The sequence below is a fragment of the Cuculus canorus genome, unplaced genomic scaffold (assembly GCF_017976375.1).
Source record: "Cuculus canorus isolate bCucCan1 unplaced genomic scaffold, bCucCan1.pri scaffold_119_arrow_ctg1, whole genome shotgun sequence".
NCBI lineage: Eukaryota > Metazoa > Chordata > Aves > Cuculiformes > Cuculidae > Cuculus > Cuculus canorus.
Window position 1 is genome coordinate 44,782 of NW_026527763.1, and position 20,465 is coordinate 65,246.

Here is a 20,465-nt window from a genome sequence, read left to right on the forward strand (position 1 = left end):
TCGTGTTATAGAAGAGTCAAAGAACAGTCAGGTGATCGAAGGTTTGGGTCACAGAAGGGGGTGATCATTGAATGGTCAAAGAAGTGTGAGGTCATAGAAGAGTCATAGAAGGGTTACGTCATAGTAGAATCGAGTCACAGAAGGATCACAGAATAGTCGTACAAGAGTGGAGTCATAGAAGATTCAGGTCATACAGGAGCTGAGTCATCGAAGGGTAATGGAGGAGTCGGGTAATAGAAGGGCCAGGTCACAGACGTGTCGGGGTCATAGAAGAGTTGGGTCATTGAAGGGTCGCATCACAGAGGGACTGAAGAAGATTCAGAGTATGGAATTGTTATAGAATTGTTGGCTGATAGACGGGCAGGGTCAAAAGTGTCGTGTCATAGAAGAGTAGTAGAAAAATGAGGTCATTGAAGAGTAGTGTCATAGAAAACGGGTCATAGAAGGGTCAGGTCATAGAAGGGTGATAGAATGGTTAGGTCATAGAAGTGTTGGATCAAAGGAGAGCTGGGTCATAGTACTATTAGTTCATAGAAGCATCAGATCACAGAATAGTCGAGTCATAAAAGAACTAAAGAATAAAAGAATCGGATCATGGAAGAGTTGGGTCATAAAATAACACTACAGTCGTAGAAGAGTCGAGTCATAGAAAGGTGATATAAAAGCTGGATTATAGAAGAGTAGGCTCAGAGAAGAGTGATAGAAGGGTCAGGTCAGAGTAGAATCATAGAATAGTCAAATCATTCAAGAATTGGGTCTTAGAAGAGTCGGGTCACAGAAGGGTGGTAGGGGTGTCAGGTCATAGAATATCCATGGAAGAGTTGGGTCATACAATAGTCAGGACAGAGAAAGGCCCAAACTTAGAAGGCTGGGTCATAAAAGTGGCCTTGTGGACTGCACAGAGAGGGAACCTGGACTGGCAGCCAGGCCAGCCTGGACACCCTCCCCTGGGGAAAGGGGTGTCCCAGGAGAAGAGCAATAGAACAATTCTACTGCCTGCAGAGAAGAATCCATGAGAAAGAGAAACCTATTCCTGCAGGCCCTCATGTGGACCAGGCTGCTCTGCTGCTTAGCTTAGACTCTTGTTCTGGCCTGGGCAGAGGCGCTGGCACAGTGGGGGCAGAGTCAGTCTGTGGTGGGATCTGCTGGATTGAAACCAGGAGTCCTGGATTTCCACTGCTCTCCCTGTCCTTGTGCCGGGTCAATCCTCCAGCCCTGGGGCTGTGGGGGAGGCCAGGGCACTGGTCTCTCCCATCACCAGTTCCAGCACTGGCCTCTCCCCCCAGGTGATGGGTGAGCTTTGTTCTCTGCGGCTTGGCTGGGACCTCACCAACTCCCTGAAGGATGGCATCCGAGGGGGAGGTGCTGATCTCCTCTCTCTGGTGACCAGCGATAGGACTCAAGGAACTGGAACAAGGCTGCATCAGGGGAAATTAAGACTGGACATTAGAAAAGGTTCTTCACTGTGTAGTCAGTCAGTGGAACAGGGAGTCCCTACACCAAGCCTGCAAAGTAGAAAGAGCACCTGGATGATGATCTGTCACAGTGTGTTTTTATGTAGTCACATGAGGAGCAGGGAGCTGGACTCGATGATCCTTATGCATCCCTTCCAGCTCCAGATTTGTACACAGCCAAGCGTACAAATTGAGTGACATGGTGGGACTGGGAATGTGAGAAGCAAGGATGTCCTTACAGTTATGGACCTCAAGGACTGCTTTTCCTACTTGCCCACACCTCCTCAGGAGACACCCTGCATCAATATCAGTTGGAGAATTCTTCTACAACTTCTTCCAAGTGCTCTTTACATACCTATCTCTTTAATTGCACTCTTGAAACCTAAGGAATTGTACGAGTCCTGAGGACTGGATGGAAATGATGGGAGTGACACAGCTCTGCCAAGTCTTCTCTGATAACTGCAGTGCCAGGCAAACACCTCAGACTCACGGGGCCTCTAGAGGTTTGCACTGGGTGCTGATGGTCAGAGTATGGAGCACAGCATCAAAACTTGACAACTGCTCTCCATAATGAAAAAAAAATAAACCCAAACTCCACTTTTTCATCACCTGAAATGATTCAAAACTTCCACTGAAATGTCCATGGAATTTCTGTGCTGACAAAATATGAATTTCCAGAACATGTGTGAATGGTGGGAAAAGAACTATTGCCCTTACTCTGTGCTTGCATCGCCAGCTCTGTCTGCTACGCTGGGTATTTCAACCTTCCAGGGCTTTCTTCCTGTCCCTATCTAACTCACCATGGCTGAGCTCATCTCCTCTGAAGCCAGTCTAGACATGGGCACTGTCCAGTGTTCCCCAGAGCTCTCCTTCCTTTTACTCTTGGCTCATTCACACTCCTCTCAGCTGCCCCCTGCATGAGCTCCAGGGAGGTGAAGCTCAGTTCTCTTTCAGCCGTCTCTCTTTCACACTCCCTATGGGCAACACTTCAGCTGTGGGGATGGAACTCATTGTGACTTCCATAAACAAACCCTGCAGTGGAGAAGTCCATCTCCCTAAGGAAAGCAGCAGGAATCCCTGCCAAGAAGCTGTCACGGCCGGGTCAGACGGCAGGGGAGAAGCCTGATGCCAAGGAATGGGATGGAATTCCCAGGAGGCCAAGGAGTGACACAGCGAGGTTGGAGAGCTTAGAAGCAAGGCTGTCCATGCCGTGTCCAGCCTCAAGGCACTGCTTTTCCGTCCTGTCCACACCTCCTTAGGAGACACTCTGCATCCAGATCAGCTGGATGATTGTCCTATCTCTTCTTCAAAGTGCTCATAGAAAATGTGCTCTGAATGTGCCCTCCTGACACCTCTCTAATGTACTCTACAAGTCTTCAATTCTTGAATAGAATGAAGGAAGAGCCATGGCTTGTTCATGCTTCTGGCATTTTAATGAGCCCATGAGGTGCTGAGAAGAGACTGAACAAAGCTTTCAAGGAGGCCAAAGCAAAAGCGGAAAACCCAAAGTTTCTTGACGAAATAGTGGTCCCCAGTGAAGGCCGTTCCTGATAAAAACCTCCTCATGGACTCGTTAGAGCAGAGAATTGGAGGCTGTGATCACAGGCAGGCCAAGGCCCTGTGCAGGTGGCTTTGATGCGGAGAAACCCTTGGTTTGTTCCATGGAGCAAGATGACGAGATCCTGTCCTTCATGCAAAGGGACGATGGGCTCTGTCCTTAATGCACAGCTCAGGGCTCTTCCCTGAGACCAAGGGATGTGGGGTGGGCAAGTTCAAGCGAAGGACAGCAATTGTACAACAACTTCCATCTTCCCCATGTGGTTACAAGGAGGCCACGAGGCCCCAGTGCCATGGGGACAACGCATCTTCTCATAGGCCTCAGTGGCAGAGACAACTGCACCAGCCAAGGGGACAAGAACGTGGGTCCTCTTGGTGCCTTCCAGCCTTGCCAGCACCCTTTGCCATCTCCACCACAGGCTGTCCTACATAGTCCTATACCCTACACTCTTTCCCTGCAGGCTGTAGACACCCATCTCGCTTCCTCACCTTGCTCTCACCCCAGGATTTCTGCACATTTGCAGATGTTTCTCCACTCCCATTGACTGTTCTTTGAAACACAAAGCTATGGGCTGATCCAGAGTTTCTCAGGGTGACCTCTTGCATCACAGCATTGCCTTCCCAGTGACATTTCTTTCTCCTGATAGGGCCACTCCACTTTCCAAGTTCTACCTTCTGGGTTTGTTTGTTTATTTTTATTTGCTTCTTCCCCTTGCCAAGGAAATCCCATCATCCCACCATCTCCTCTTCTGCTTCTTTAATTTTTTCTTCTCCCTCCATCTATTCTGTCTCCAAAAATCTCTCCAAGGGAAAGATTCATTGAATCACAGAATAACTCAGGTTTGAAGAGAGCCCTGAACATCCTCTTGTCTCTCTCTCCTGCTCAAGGCAGGTTGATCCAGAGGAGGTTGTTGAAGGCCTCTGCCCAGCTTTGCGTCATCTGCAAAGGAGCTGAAAGCATGCTCCATCACATCATACAGGGAGACAATAAAGACATTGAACAGTGCTGGCCCAAGTGCTGGTCACTGAGGGATGGCACTAGGAACTGGCTGCATGGAGGACTTTTTGTACCACTGATGACATTGGGCTTGGTTGTTCAGCCAACTTCTCACCCAGCGTCCACTTCTTCAGTCCAGAGAGTCTCACTCTGGCTATGAGGACACCATGTCTAAAGCCTTGCAAAACTCCATGTACACCACATGCCCTTCTTTCCCTGCCCTTTCTTGTCCTTCAAAGGGGCTGGAAATGCCTGCAGGACATGTCCCTTCCCCTACCTAGGGATGGCTGTAAGCTGACCTGCCTGTAATTCTCCCAGTTCTCATTCCTGCTTTTCCTGGAGATGGGTTTGATGTCTGCTTTTTTCAAGGACACCAGAACCTCTCTGAGTGCTCGGGCACTTCTGAGAGCATAATCCAGACTCGCACAATCCGGGCTGATGTAGCAGAGAGGAACACTTGCACTGAGGCTGTCCAAGGCAGCTGAGATGAATCTCCCTGGGCCGGTGGGGTGTCTTCCTGAAGTCACACACAGAAACGCCAGGGTTCTGTCAGGAGTCCACATCTGAGCTGGCCTTGTGCACCTCTAATGCACCCGAGGATATTCACTGACGAGGTCTGTCCCTTCCGCACACAGAGGCACTTCAGGAGTCACAGTGTCTCTCTGGCTTCTGGTTGTCAATCCCATAAGATGGGAAACACCTCAGCCCTGCAGTGTGTCACCCTGACCTGCATTTCTCTGAGATACCCCACGTCATGAGAAATGGGCAGAGGGATCTCAGTTCAAGGAAGCACATCCAAGTTCAGGCAATTTCCCATGGGATTTTACTTTCAGTGTAAAGTGACCTCAAGGAAATATCATTGCCACAGGCCTTCATGGAATCCAAGGAACACTTGGTCTCAAGTCTGGTCTCACTTGGGTTGATCTCCCCTCACGCAAACTGAGGTGAGAGACCATTGGTGGTTGTGAGGGGCTGCTCTGGGATGATTGCCATGGGGCAGCTTTCCCAGGGTTTCAGACACACATGGGCACAGACCAGACCCTGCTCTGCCGCTTCTTCAGGTCTCTCACAGGAGGCCTGGTTGTAGTAGCCTATCCCAACCCTGCACAGACACACTGTTGATCTGCACACTGGTGTTTGTATCTGCGAGAAATATTCTTGGCAATGTTCTTAAAAGAATCTTTGGAAGAAGGCTTAAGCCCTCACAACCTGCCCTGAGGAGATCCCCTTTCTTTATGCGAAGGCTGTTGTGGGGGCAGTTTTGTCCCACAAATACCCACTGCCTGTCCCTGCCTGCGGGCACAGCACTGCCACGCAGCACCGCTGTGACCAAGCTCAGAGCCCTCAGGCCTTCCAGCAAGGCAAGGGGTGAGGAGGAGAGTGTGGAAGGGGAGAGAGAACAGCTCAGGGAGATCAAGCGCTGGTGCCTGGCAGTGCTGCCGTGCTGGGACTCTTTTCCCCTCCACCCATGCCCACAGGAACTGTCCCTGCAGCTCCAAAAAGGCCTTGGAGGAAAGAGATCAGGAAACTGACTATTCCTTTATTTTGTTGAAACACACTTTGTTTGAAGCACAGCTCCTCATTTACAGAGACAATCAGTAAGAAAAGAGAAGACAGTAAATTAAAAACAGGATGACAACATTTTTCCAATTAAAACCCAGCAACACCAATATCAAATACAGAAGCGTGTCTGGGACAGCCATGAATGTCATAAAAACTGCTATGCAGAAGGTGATGAGCAGTTGATTGTTTCAGAGAACCACCCAGTTATCAGTTTCCACACTGCATCCTTGAGCTGCTGGTTCCTCAAGCTGTAGATGAGGGGGTTCAATGCTGAAGACACCACTGAGTACAGAACTGACACCACCAAGTCCAAGAGTGTAGAGGAGATAGAGGGGGGCTTCAGGTAGGCAAACCCTGCAGTGCTGATAAAGAGGGAGACCACAGCCAGGTGAGGGAGGCACATGGAAAAGGCTTTTTGACGTCCCTGCTCCGAGGGGATCCTCAGCACCACCCTGAAGATCTGCACGTAGGACACCACAATGAAAACAAAACATCCAAAAAATAAACAGACACTAACATCAAGAAGCCCAACCTCCCTGATGTCGGAGCGTGAGCAGGAGAGCTTGAGGATCTGAGGGATTTCACAGAAGAACTGTTCCACAGCATTGCCCTGGCAGAGGGGCAGGGAAAATGTATTGGCCGTGTGCAGCAGAGCATGGAGAAACCCAGCGCCCCAGGCAGCTGCTGCCATGTGGACACAAGCTCTGCTGCCCAGGAGGGTCCCATAGTGCAGGGGTTTGCAGATGGCAACGTAGCGGTCATAGGACATGATGGTGAGAAGAGAAAATTCTGCTGAAATGAAAAAGGCAAACAGGAAGACTTGAGAAATACATCCTGAGTAGGAGATGTTTCTGTTGTCCCAGAGAGAATTTGCCATGGATTTTGGTACAGTGGTGGAGATGGATCCCAGGTCAAGAACAGAGAGGTTGAGGAGGAAGAAGTACATGGGGGTGTGGAGGTGGTGGTCACAGGCAATGGTGGTGATGATGAGGCCGTTGCCCAGGAGGGCAGCCAGGTAGATGCACAGGAAGAGCCAGAAGTGCAAGAGCTGCAGCTCCCGTGTGTCTGCGAATGCCAGGAGGAGGAACTGGGTGATGGAGCTGCTGTTGGACATCTGCTGCCTCTGGGCATGGGGCACTGTCAAAGACAGAAAAAACATAGACAACTTAGGGGACAATTCTCTGATGGAAATCAAAGTTATTTCTCATAGAACCACCCCCAACCTGAGTTTTCTCATAAGGAGGACATTTGGCAGGTCCCTTTCACAAGCTCTCACTGCTCCTCTCTGAGGTTCCCCAGGAAGCAGAAGGCTGTGATGTGGCCTCTGCAGGAGTCAGTGCTGCCCTACAGCAACAGGGGAATGGAACAAAGGGTGATCTAAGGATGAATCCACTCCCGATATCAAAGAGCTTTCCAGCATTGTCCTGCTCCATCCACCCTACTGCAGAGCAGAGCTGAGGGGATTTTGCTCTGTGTCTTCTGTTCTGGTTGCCCCAACACAGCTCAGGATGGTTTTGATGCAGAAACTCCTGGCTCTTCCACTTCACTCCAAGTGAAGTCTCCTGAGTCCTGAGAGCAAACGGGCTCTCCATTCAGAGTGAGCACAGCCGGTCTGTCCATCAGCCCTGGTCTCAGCTGCCCTGTGCTTTTGCACTCAGGTGTTTCCCCCCAAAAGAAACTGCACTGCTGGGAGCAGAGGAATCCGGTTTCCCAGTGCAGATCTCCAAATACCCTCATGCTTCCTACCTGAGGGGGATCTCAGCTCTCCCCTCCCAGCCAGGGACACAGAGGGCTCATTGCTGCTGCCTCCATGCAGACTATGAGCAGCACTTCCATGGCTTTAGGGCTGGGGTCTCTTCTCCATGGGACTGCTGGATAACACAGAGATACCATGGGAGAGCTGTGCCCTTCCGGAGGGCAGCCTGCAGCCCAGCAGGATTCACCAGGGAACGAGTCAAATGTCCTAAATCCGGGGTGTCCTGAAAGGAGAATCTGCTCGTTTGCATTGCCCTGAACCTGCCAGTTAGGAGAGGGATTGGACCCTTTACTCCCTGCATGGCAGAACCCACAGGACGGCTCTCTGAACTGCACATTAACCCAAACCCCATCCCAGAAGGTCCAGTGATAAGAACCTGAAGCAAAGCAGGAGAGGAAAGAGGGAGACATGCACAGCGCTGCTGCCGATGGAGCCAGCACAGAGACAGACAGTTAGGGTGGGATGGTAATCTCTCCTTTGAAGGGGTGAGGCTGCTGGGAAGGTGACTGACCACCCGGCCTGAAGAGAAGAGGCAGGAGAGGAGAGCCTGGGTTTGCTCCATGGCAGGTGCCTGCTCTGCAGGGGATGCAGGCAGGAGCCTGAATCCCCCTTCCCATGGTGCTAATGGGAGCAGATCCTTCTCCATCCCTGCCCACGTCTCTTCTGGCTGGAGCTTGTCCCTGCTGAGAGCTGTTTGTCTGTCCCAGGATCTCCTCCCTGTCTGTGCTCACAGAGCCCACCCCACCCACTGTGTGCTCAGCTCTGCCCTGCAGAGCCCTCCTGGCAGTGGGGCACTGCTCAGGGGCACCTCTGGGTGTGCAGGGGCTGAGGAGCAGCTCAGAATAAATCCTGATGGGAACTGGAGTCCCATTGTCTTTCAAGAAGGGAGAAATAAATTCCCACCTCCCACTGCCCCCCCCAGCCAAGCAGGAGTGGAAACCTGAAAGCACAGACTCCATCCCTTCCAGGTGAATGCTGCCTTGATGCCATTCTTCAAAAGCACCCTTTGCACCTGGATCTTTGAGAAGCCCTGACACACACAGCACCCTCTCAACAGCAGAAGGACCCTGTTCTGCCCTGCTGGGGGTCACTCCTTCCCCCACAGCTTCTCCCACAGGTCCATGGGCAGCTCCCCGGGCAGGCTGAGCACTGACCCTGGCAGGTGGCAGAGTCCCCGTTCCCACCACCCAGAGCCTGGAGTCAGGGAACCTGCTCTGAATGACAGCCCGGGTCACCCCTGCCTTCAGCGCCCTTCCAAAGTGCCACACAAGAACCCCCTCCTCACAGATCCCATGAGCTGATGGCTCTGCAAGCTTAGGAGATGCCACCAGGATCCACAGCTGCATTGCCCTGCACCCAGACTCACCGTGTCTAGGACTGCAGAGGTTGCTCCTCCAGTCAGCTCTCAATCATCCTCCCACTCCTGACCGTTTTTAAGCTCTCTCTACCTTGCTCGTCTCTCTTAGAAACCATGGACGTTCTCTTCTCCCTGCTGGGCTTTGTGGAGTTCTTGGGCAGAGCATGAGCTCCCTCAGTCCCAGGAGCCCAGCCCAGCTCAGCAGCAGAGGAGCAGCCCAGGGCATTTAACGATCCCTCTGGTGGGTTTGATGCCGAGTCCATGAACCTCAGCCTCTTAGAGGAAGTTGAACAAACTTCTCAAGAAGTAAAACTCAAATTCAAACTCCAAAGTTTCTTGTAGTGTTAATGGGTCCCACAGAGGGCACTGCTGAGAAAGCATCTCCAGGGCCCCGTTAGAGCAGAAAAGTGGAGGCAGTGATGAAAGGTTGGGAAAACAAAGGTAATGGTGGCTTTGCTGCTGAGTCAACCTGGATGTGTTTCATGAATTGTAAAGGCCAAGCCATGACCCTCTTAACCAAGTGGCAAAGCCTTGAACCCTTGACCCCTGAAAGGGAGATCCTGTTCCTCACTCATTACTCGCGGCTCTTCCTGGGCAGTGGGATGTAGGGATGGGCAATGCCAAAGGCAGGAATATGGAAAAACACCTCCCAGGCTCCTGGGTGGGAATGAGGAGGCCATGAGACCCTGGGACTGTAAGGACAAGGTGTTTCCTCTTTGGCATCGGTGTCAGAGACAACAGCCATAGCCAAGGAAAAGAAGACTTTGGTTCTGTTGGGGGTTTTGAACCTTGTTGGAACCCTTGACCATCTCCACCGCAGGCAATGATGTCCCACACCTCTGCCTGTCGGCTGTGGACATCCACCCTGTCACTGCACCTTGCTCTCCCCTGAGCATCTTCCTTTCTTTACTGATACCTCTCTGTCCTCCCTGGGTGTTCCTAGAAAGACAAAGCCTTGGGCTGGTCCACACTCCCCAGGGCTGACGAGTTGTGCATCAGCACTCGTGCACTGTAGGGAAGCTGCAGCCATGGGGCAAAATCACCAAAGAAGCGATAGCATAGGAAATGTGAAGGAGTAGTCGTAATTCTGGAACCAAGAGCTCATCTGCTGTATTGCATCATAGAATCATAGAATCACCAGGTTGGAAAGGACCCACTGGATCATTGAGTCCAACCATTCCCAACACTCCCTTAAACCATGTCCCTCAGCACTTCATCCACCCGTTCCTTAAACACCTCCAGGGAAGGCAACTCGACCACCTCCCTGGGCAGCCTATTCCAGTGCCCGATGACTCTTTCCATGAATAATTTTTTTCTGATATCCAGCCTGAACCTCCCCTGGCGGAGCTTCAGGCCATTCCCCCTTGTCCTGTCCTGTGTTGCTTGGGAGAAGCAGCCACCTCCCTCCTCTCCACAACCTCCTTTCTGGTAGTTGTAGAGAGTTGTAGTCTCTACAACTCCACAAAATACTCCATGCAGCTCTCCAGCCACTCTTCCCCCAGTCTGTAGCACTGCGTAGGGTTGTTGTGCCCCAAGTGCAGGACCCGGCATTTCGCCTTATTTAATCTCATGCCATTGGCCTCAGCCCAGCAGTCCAGCCTGTTCAGATCCCTTTGCAGAGCCTCCCTACCCTCCAGCAGATCCAAACTTCCACCCAGCTTAGTGTCATCTGCAAACTTGCTGAGGGTGCACTCAATGCCTTCATCCAGGTCATTGATAAAGACATTGAACAGGGCTGGACCCAGTACCGAGCCCTGGGGAACCCCACCTGTAACGGGCCTCCAGCTGGAGTTAACTCCATTGACCACCACTCTCTGGGCCCGGCCATCCAACCAGTTTTCAACCCAGGAGAGTGTGCGCCTGTCCAGGCCAGAGGCTGACAGTTTCTGAAGCAGAATGCTGTGCGAAACTGTGTCAAAGGCTTTACTGAAGTCCAAGAAGACCACATCCACAGCCTTTCCCTCATCCAGTAGTCGAGTGATTTTGTCATAGAAGGTGATCAGGTCAGTTTGGCAAGATCTGCCTTTCGTGAACCCCTGTTGACTGGGCCTGATCACCCGGTTCTCTTGCATGTGCTTCATGATAGCACTCAAGATCACCTGTTCCATGACTTTCCCCGGCACTGAGGTCAGACTGACAGGCCTGGAGTTCCCCGGATTCTCCCTGCAAACCTTCTTGTATATGGGCACAACATCAGCCAGCCTCCAGTCCAGTGGAACTTCCCCAGTCAGCCAGGACCACTGGAAGATGGTGGAAAGGGATTTGGAAAGCACATCCGCCAGCTCCTTCAATACTCTTGGGTGGATCCCATATGGCCCCATAGACTTGTGGGTGTCTCACTGGGCAAGCGAGTCTCTAACCACCTCCTCTTGGATCATGGGAGCCTCATTCTGCTCCTCTAACTCCTGGGTTTGTACACAGGGGGAACAACTTTCCTTACTATTAAAGACTGAGGCAAAGAAGGCACAAAGTACCTCAGCCTTATCCTCATCCCTTGTCATTGCTGTTCCTTCTGCATCCAAGAGGGACTGAATATTCTCCCTAATTCTGCTTTTCTTGTTAATGTATTTGTAGAAACATTTTCTATTCTCTTTCACAGGCTTAGCCAGTTTGATATCCAGTTGGGCCTCAGCCCTACTGATTTTTTTCCCTGCACGATCTCACTTCTTCCCTGCAGTCCACCCAAGACGCCTATCCCTTCTTCCAAAGCTCATAGACATTCCTCTTCTTTTTCACGTCTCTCAAGATCTCTTAGTGAATAAGAGAGCTCAGGTGACCTCTAGTCCAAAGCCCAGCTCCAAGCAGGGCCTTGTCTGAGGTCAGCCCAGGCTGCTCAGTCCATGTCAGCATCCACAGAGAGAGTTTAGACATCAACCAGGCACTGAAGCCACGATTAAAACAAAGGCTTTCAACAATTACCGGCTCCGTGAACACATCTGTCGGTCAGTCATGCCTTCTGTGATACTTGGGACAGTCCACCTTCTTGTGCAGATGAGTGGGATCCTTCTGCCAGAGTCCTGGACCATCTCCAGCCCATGGGGTGCTTTAGAGAAAGGTTGTCGAAGAATCAGGTAATAGAGGAATTGTGTCATAGAAAGGTCATAGTTGAGTCAGGTCATATAAGAATTTGGTTATTGAAGGGTCAGAGTGCAGTCAGGTCAGAGAACATTTGGTCCACATATGGAGGTGATCACTGAATGGTCCCAGAAGTGTGAGGTCATAGAAGAGTCATAGAAGTGTTCGGTCTTCTAGAGTAAGGTCACAGAAAGTTCAGAGAAGAGTCATATGAGAGTGAAATCATAGACCTGGGGCAGGAAAGACACTCAGCTCTCTTCTTTCCCAGCCACGTCTTTGTGCTAAGCAAAGCCTTCGCACACATGGTTTCATGGTTTCTGGGTTCTGGGTCCAGGTTTCCTCCTGGCAGGGATGAGGTTGCCTGGTGCCACAGCTGCAGGGCTTCAGGCCCAATGGGCAGCAATGCCCTCAGCCAGGGGCACAGGCAGGAGAAGATGGAGCTTTTCCTGCGGGAGACAGAGCTGGGACATGGTCACAGAGCTCAGCACAGAGGCCTTCAAGGACAGCATCCTCCTAGTTCAGCATGGGTCCAGATGAAGATTCAGTCTCAACTTGAAAGGCCATTCAAGGGCCACGATGAGTGTTTGCTGCTTCAAGAACACTTAGATAAGAAAGAAAGAACCTGTGTGGGCACTGCTGAATTTAGGAGGAGCAGGTGTATAGAGATCTGAGATTCACTGTGTCCTCTTTGTCCCTGTCTTCCCCAGCAAGGTCTCCCAGGCCACTGTGACTCAGGACGGGACTCTGGAGGAGATGGACCAGGGGTGGGTGGGGAACAAGTCAGGGATCACTTGAGCAAACACAATCCTTCCCAGTCTGTGGGACAGGAGGGACAGTATCCCAGGGAGCTGAGTGAGCAGGACGATGTCCCAGTAAGGCCACTCTCCACCATTTTCACAAGGACATGGAGACTCCCTGACCACTGGCACTTCTTCCACTCTGCATGTCTTTTTCGAAATCGCCAATGAATGAGCAGGGGAGCTAAAGGCTGTGCCCCAGACATTTTCCCCTTGGATTCTATTTCTGGATATCTGAAAGAGAAGAAGACTGGATTCCCTTTGGGCAGATTGTGTCTCACCATCCTTCTATTACCAAACTCCTTTATGACCTGAATGATTTGGGACCCAACTCTTCTATGACCCAATACTTCTATGTCCTAACTCTCCTAAGACTTTTTCATGACCTGATCCTTCCTTTTCCTGACTAAACTTTCATGCTTCTATGACTTGACTCTTCCATGACCCAAATATATTAAGACCCTTCTGGCACCTGAAACTTTAATGCCCTGAGACTTCTGTGACATAACACCTCTAGGAAATTTTTGTGACTGAATTCTTCTGTTACTCCTCTGTGATCCATCTCATCTATAACACAGTAATTCTGTGCTATTTCAATAAAATTTTACAAAGTAATATTCATTTCTCCCAGAAATTCCTCAAGCTAGAGAAGAGAAGGCTTTGGGAAGACCTTATACTAGTCATCCAGTACCTGAAGGGAGTCACCAAGAAAACTGGGCAGGAACTTTTTCCGAGGACATAAAGTGATAAGAGAAGGGGGAATGGCTTCAAATTGAAGGGCTAAAGATTTAGATTAGACATTAAGAAGAAATTTTTCAAAAGAAATTGTTAAAGCAGTGGCCAAGATTTCCCAGGGAAACTGTGGATGCTCCCTCCCTAGAGGCGTTCAGGGCCAGGTTGGATGGGGCTTTGAACAGTCTGGACCAGTGCAGGTGTCCCTGCCCATGTCAAGGCGTTGGAACTGGATAGGCTTTAAGGTTCCTTCCGACCTAAATCATACTATGATTCTGAAAAGTATGGTAATACAAAATGAAATTAAAACATACTTTTCTTAGGTGCACTTTGAAATCTTCCTCTTTAACCACACTGGGAAATTAAAGGAAATCCAAGGAAATGTACAAGGCTTGAAGACCTGAAGAAATCTCTAGGAAGACAAAGAGCTCGTTAAGGCTTTCTGTATTTTAATGAGAACCAAGGTGGGTTTGCTGATGAGTCCTTGAACCTCATCTTCTGAGAGGAGATTGAAGAAAGCTCTCAAGAAGTCAAAAGCAGAAATCAGAGTTCCTTGAAGTCTTAATTGGTCTCAGTGAGGATGGTTAGTGACAAAGCTTCCCCAGGGACTCGTTAGAGCCAAGAATTGGAGGCCATGATTGCAGGCAGGCAAAGGCACTGTGCAGGCAGCTGTGATGCTGAGAAAAGTTTGGGTTTGCTCGGTGAAGCAGAAAGGCCAAGGCCTGACCCCCAGGCCCTGGGCAGGCAGATCTGGCTTTGACTGCAATGACGATGGTGTCATGAACATTTTCACAATGCTGAACTCAATTGGGAGCAGTTATTCCATGTCATTCCAAACACAGGCCTGTGGGCATACATGAGATGCCAAGGCTCTCACACAAAGATCCATGCAGTTGTAGAAGAGTCGGGTCCTAGAAGGGCAGGGTCATAAATGTGTTGATTCATAGAAGAGTGGCAGAAAACTTGTGTGTGAGAAGAGTCAGGTGATAGAAGGGTTGGATCATATAGGAATGGTAGAGGAATTCAGTCACAGAAGGTTTATGGAAGAGTTGGGTCATAGAAGTCTCATAGCAGAACTGGGTTATTGATGATTAAGGTCATACAAGGGTCATAGAATATTCAGGCCGTGGAAGAGTCGAGTCACTGAAGTGTGAGTTTATATGGGTTTAAGGAGGGTTTGGTCATAGAATGGTCACAAAAGCTTTGGTTCAGAGAAGGGTTGGGTCAGAGAAGAGGCTTGGAACCCTCAGGTAATAAAAGAATCAGGTCACAGAAGGTTCACAGAAGTGTCAGCTCATAGGAGAGTCATAGAAGAGTCAGGGCACAGAAAGTCCCAACAGAGCGGTCAGACCACAGTCAGGTCATGGAAAGACATGTTGTGTCATAGAAGGCTCGAGATATGGTAGGGCCTGAGTATATGAGATAAAGGTCACAGAAGAGTTGAGTTATAGATGTGTCAGGTCTTAGAGAAGCAATAGAAGAGTTCGGTCATAGAAGATTCCTACAAGTTTCAGGTCACAGATTTTTCTCGTAATAGTAGAATTGAGTCACAGAAAAATGAGTGTTGATTTGGATAATAGAAGAGTTTGTTCATAGAAGGGTCATCAAAGAGTCAGATTATAGAGGTGTTAGGCCATAAAATGATTGGGTCATAGATTGTTCTGGTCTTAGAGGAGCCAGGTCATAGCAAGCTGTAGAAGGATCATAGAAGAATTGGGTCATAGAAGGCTTGAGCCATAGAAGGATCGGGTTTTAGAAGAGCCATGTCATAGAAGAATCCATAGAAGAGTAGGTAGTAGAAGAGTTGGTTCATAGAAGAGATGGTGATTTAAGGCTCATTGAAGAGTAGTGTTGTAGAAGGGGTGTGTCCTTGAATTGTCTAGGTCATAGAAGGGTCATAGAATTTGGGGTGATAGAAGTCCTAAAAACACAGCTGGTGGCTCATATAAGAATAATATCATGCAGGAGTCAGATCATAGAAGGGTCACTTAAGAGTACGATCGGTTCATAGAACAGTTGGGTTGTGAAGGGTCGGTTTAGAAGGGTTCGGTCATAGAGGAGTCAGGGCATTTGTCTCACAGAAGAGTGAAAGAAGACTTGGGTCATAGAAAGTCATGTGACAGAAGACTCAGAGCATGGTCAAGTCATAGAAGGTCACAGAAGGCTCGAGTCACAGAAGTGTCAGGTCATATAAGGGACGGGTCAATGAAGAGTCAGGTTATAGATGAGATGGATCATAGAGGAGTAATGAAAGAATTCATTTCCAAAAGGTTCATAGAGGTGTTATGTCACAGAAATTTCAGGCCATAAATCATTTGGGTGCTTGAAGGGTCATAGAATATGTGGGTCATGGAAGAGTCAAGTCATAGAAGCATAAGAGTTTAGTCAGGAGAAGGAAGGATCGGGTCACAGAAAAGTCTTAGAAGAGTTAGGTCATAGAAGTATTGGGTCATAGAAGAGTTGAGTCCCAAATCATTCAGGTTATAGAGGAGTTTAGTAATAGAAGGATGGTGAGACACAATCTGCCCAAAGGGAATCCAGTCTTCTTCTCTTTCAGATATCCAGAAATAGAATCCAAGGGGAAAATGTCTGGGGCACAGCCTTTAGCTCCCCTGCTCATCCATTGGCCATTTCTGGAAAGGACATGCAAAGTGGAAGAAGTGCCAGTGGTCAGGGAGTCTCCATGGCCTTGTGAAAATGATGGAGAATGGCCTTACTGGGACATCGTCCTGCTCACTCAGCTCCCTGGGATACTGTCCCTCCTGTCCCACAGAATGGGAAGAATTGTGTTTGCACAAGTGATCCCTGACTTGTTCCCCACCCACGCTTGTCCATGTCTTCCAGAGTCCTCTCCTGAGTCACAGTGGCCTGGGAGACCTTGCTGGGGAAGACAGGGACAAAGAAGACGCAGTCGAACTCAGATCTCTCTACACCTGCTCTTCCTTGATTCAGCAGTGGACAGACGGGGTCTTTGTTTCTGTGGCACCAGGCAACCTCATCCCTGCCATGAGGAAACCTGGACCAAGCGCCCAGACCCCGTGTGTGTGAAGGCTTTGCTTAGAACAAAGACGTGTCTGGGACAGAAGAGAGCTGAGTGTCTTTCCAGAGCCAGGTCGAAAGACCCAGGATAAAATTCCTGAATTCATTCAACGGAATAGTTCCCCACAATTTAGAAGAATGAGATCACTCCCTTCCACCTTCATGTTGTCCTGTCTAATGCTGGGACAAAAATATTGATTTTCATGGCCAGCTGTTTTTCCAACAGGAGCAATGCCACTGCAGGACAGAAGTGTCTCTGCCAGCTGAGGGAGGGAACATCAGGGATGGCTTCAGGCTGTTTCTCAGCAGTTCCCTGGAGCCCCAGGGACACCTGGAGGGAGCCCCGAGGGGGCAGAGAAAGGGCTGCCTTGGGCTGCTCCTCTGCTGCTGAGCTGGGCTGGGCTCCTGGCACGGAGGGAGCTGGTGGCAAGTGGGCAGCGCTACAAAGAGCCATCTCTGGGCAGGAGCAGCTCCTCTGCAAAGCCCAGCAGGGCTGAGGGCACTGCCTGCAGGCAGCGAGGGGAGAGGAGGGAGGCACAGAGAGGGGAAAGGCAGGGTGGGGTGGGAGGAAAGAGGAGGCTTCACTTGAAGAAAGACCTTCACAGCCCTTCTCCAGGTGAGTCTCTGGGTGCAGGGCAATGCAGGTGTGGTTCTTGGAAGGATCTCCTAAAGCCAACACAGCCACAGCCTGTGGGATCTGTCAGGAGGGCTCTTGCAGTTTCTCCAGCAGAGAAAAAAACAGAGTCAGTGCTCAGCCTGCCCGGGGAGCTCCACATGGAGGGATAGAGGGAAGGTATGGGGGGAAGAAGCACTTCCTGACAGGAGAGGGTCTTTCTGCTTTCAGGAGGTGCTGTGTGAGTCAGAGCTGCTCTCAGCTCCAAATGCCTTCAGGATATTTCTAAGAGGACATTCTAAAGGAAGATCAGGGCAGTGATAACATTAAAGATAAGGAACTCTCCTGAGTTTCCCTTTTCACTTTCCTGCCCGTGGGGAATTTCAGTGGAAAAATAGAAAAAAAGGCTGTCATGATTGAAGAAATCTGCGAGACTCCTGAGCTGTGTCCTTGAGGGGTCAGTAGGTCTGATAGGAGCCTCCTAAAGTGTCTCCATCTGCTCCTCTGCCCACGGACAGCACCAGCATCAGCTCTGCTGGACCCACCAGGCTCAGTCTGTGCTGTCCTTTTGTGCTTATAAACAAGACCCTGTGCCCAGCTTTACCCGGCAAACAGGCAGGATTGTGTAGGGCTGGGGGAGAGCAGAGAGGGTCAGATGGGGTCTGTGAGCACTGACAGGGAGAAGGTATGGACAGGGAAATACCACTCAGGAGGAAAATGTCCATCAGAAGGCATTGGATCACGAAATGAGAGGGAAATAAATACAGCGATGTTGTGGGAGAATTCAGACAGCTCTATGTGCTCCCCTCCAGGGCAGCCCCTTCCTCTGAGCAAGCCCCCTGGCCTCCTCTCCCACCCAGCAAAGCCTCTGCCCTCAGGGCTCTGGGCTCCAGGGCTGAACCCCCTCCTCTGCAGCTCCAGTGCCCTCTCCAGAGCACAGGGGCTGAGAGCAACTGCCCGGCAAGGTTGGTGTCTGGGAGGGGGTGAGCACAGCTCGGGAAGGAGAACACTGTCTGTGTGCCCGGCTGCCTCTGCCCTGGCCTCTCGCAGCCAGACCCTCACTCTCTTTCTCCCTGTTTCTCCCCTTGTCTCTGTTCTTGCTGTTGTTCTCTCATTCTCACTGCCAGGCTCTCTGGGGATGGGAGTTGCAGCTGTACAGTCACTCACTGCCCTGGTGGCTCCTTTCCTGCCGTTGTGTCCATGGGAACCCGTGTCCCAGCTTTGCTCTGAGCTGTGAGGCTGTGGGCAATGCAGTCAGTGGGGCTGGGAAGGAGCTGAATCTCCTGTAACCAAATGCCATCCTGAGGACATTTGTCTCTCTTTGAGGTTTCCTCCCAAGCTCTGAGCTTCCCTCCATTATGCAAATGTTTACCACAGCATCTTGGTGTTACCTGAAAGCCTCATTGAGAAATGTAGAGATGCTGCAAGAGAGAAACTGTTGTTGGGTGGGTGAAAGGAGCCGTGTGTGTCCTGGGCTGAAAGTGGGGCGGTCACACTTTAGGAAAGGGTGAAGCATTGAGTGGTGTGAAGTAGATCCCAGAGGAACATGGGAGTGTGATCCCCCTCTGTGTCAGAAAGATGCAATCCCAGGGCAGCTGAGACCAAGAGTGAGGGACAGAGCAGCTCCCCTCCCTCTGCACTGAGCCACTGGCAATGCCCTCACATTGCAGGACTCCCTCTCTTCTCCCGGAGTGCAGCAGAGATGCTGAGTGGTTCTGACAGCCAAAAGCACTGCCCAGTGCAGATGCTGCCAGGCTTTTCTGTACCTGGAGCAGTTCCCCAGGACAAAGCTGAACCCCAGCAGTGTCCCCTGTCCCCACTGTCCCCATGTCCCCCTGCTGCAGAGCAGGGCTGACTCCTCGCAGCCAGCGGGCAGAGGCCCTGCTCCTCCCGGCACATTCAGCCGGCACCAAGCAGGGCTGCAGGCACGGAGCTGAAGGAAAGGCTGTGAGAAAAGGGACAGAGTGTGAGCAGCAGGAGAGGAGAGTTGGATTTGATTTTGCACAGAGACATCTCCCTTAACTTGTCGCTGTCCTTTCCTCCTGTGACACTGCCCCATATCCAGAGGCAGCAGATGTCCAACAGCAGCTCCATCACCCAGTTCCTCCTCCTGGCGTTCACAGACACACGGGAGCTGCAGCTCTTGCACTTCTGGCTCTTCCTGGGCATCTACCTGGCTGCCCTCCTGGGCAACGGCCTCATCTTCACCACCATCGCCTGTGACCACCGCCTCCACACACCCATGTACTTCTTCCTCCTCAACCTCTCTGTTCTTGACCTGGGATCCATCTCCACCACTGTACCAAAATCCATGGCAAATTCCCTCTGGGACAATAGGAACATCTCCTACTCAGAATGTGTTTCTCAAGTCTTTCTGTTTGCCTTTTTCATTTCAGCAGAGTTTTTTATCCTCACCATCATGTCCTACGACCGCTACGTTGCCATCTGCAAACCCCTGCACTACGGGACCCTCCTGGGCAGCAGAGCTTGTGTCCACATGGCAGCAGCTGCCTGGGGCGCTGGGTTTCTCAATGCTCTGCTGCACACGGCCAATACATTTTCCCTGCCCCTCTGCCAGGGCAATGCTGTGGAACAGTTCTTCTGTGAAATCCCTCAGATCCTCAAGCTCTCCTGCTCACACTCCTATGTCAGGGAGGTTGGGCTTCTTGATGTTAGTGTCTGTTTATTTTTTGGCTGTTTTGTTTTCATTGTGGTGTCCTATGTGCAGATCTTCAGGGCAGTGCTGAGGATCCCCTCTGAGCAGGGACGGCACAAAGCCTTTTCCACGTGCCTCCCTCACCTGGCCGTGGTCTCCCTCTTTGTCAGCACTGCAGGGTTTGCCTACCTGAAACCCCTCTCCACCTCCTCTCCGGCACTGGACATTATGTTCTCAGTTCTGTACTCAGTGGTGCCTCCAGCATTGAACCCCCTCATCTACAGCTTGAGGAACCAGCAGCTCAGGGATGCAGTGTGGAAACTGATAACTGGATGGTTCTCTAAAGCAATGAGCTGCTCATCACCTTCTTGATAGCAGTTATCCTGCAACTCACGGCAGGCCCAGACTGGCTTCTGTATTCAGTGTTGGTGTTGCTGGTTTTTCAATTGGTATAATATTGTCATCCTGTTTTTAATTCACTGTGTTCTTCTCTTTTTTTACTGATTGTTCGTGTAAATAAGAAGCTGTGCTCTCTGTATGTTGTAACAATATAAAGGGATATTCAATGACTTTTCTTTCCTGATCTCTTTCCCCCAAGGCCTTTTTGGAGCTACAGGGACAGTTCCTGTGGGCATGGGTGGAGGGGAAAAGAGTCCCAGCACGGCAGCCCTGCCAGGCACCAGCGCTTGATCTCCCAGAGCTGTTCTCTCTCCACTTCCACAGTCTCCTCCTCATCCCTTGCCTTGCTGGAAGGCCTGAGGGCTCTGAGCTTGGTCACAGCAGTGCTGCATGATGGGGACAGGCAGTGGGCACTTGTGGGACAGAGCTGCCTCCACAACAGCCTTTCCATAGAGCAAAGGGATCTCCTC

At 50.6% G+C, this 20,465-nt stretch overlaps 2 protein-coding genes across 2 annotated transcripts; one reads left to right on the forward strand and one right to left on the reverse strand.

Annotated features, from left to right (window-relative positions):
- Positions 1–5,728: 5,728 nt before the first annotated feature.
- Positions 5,729–6,709, reverse strand: LOC128850611 (olfactory receptor 14A16-like). Its single transcript, XM_054055579.1, has one exon. The coding sequence runs from the start codon at positions 6,683–6,685 to the stop codon at positions 5,729–5,731; it is 957 nt and encodes a 318-aa protein (XP_053911554.1). The 5' UTR covers positions 6,686–6,709.
- Positions 6,710–18,969: 12,260 nt separating this feature from the next.
- Positions 18,970–19,968, forward strand: LOC128850612 (olfactory receptor 14J1-like). Its single transcript, XM_054055580.1, has one exon. The coding sequence runs from the start codon at positions 19,015–19,017 to the stop codon at positions 19,966–19,968; it is 954 nt and encodes a 317-aa protein (XP_053911555.1). The 5' UTR covers positions 18,970–19,014.
- The last annotated feature ends 497 nt before the right edge of the window (positions 19,969–20,465 follow it).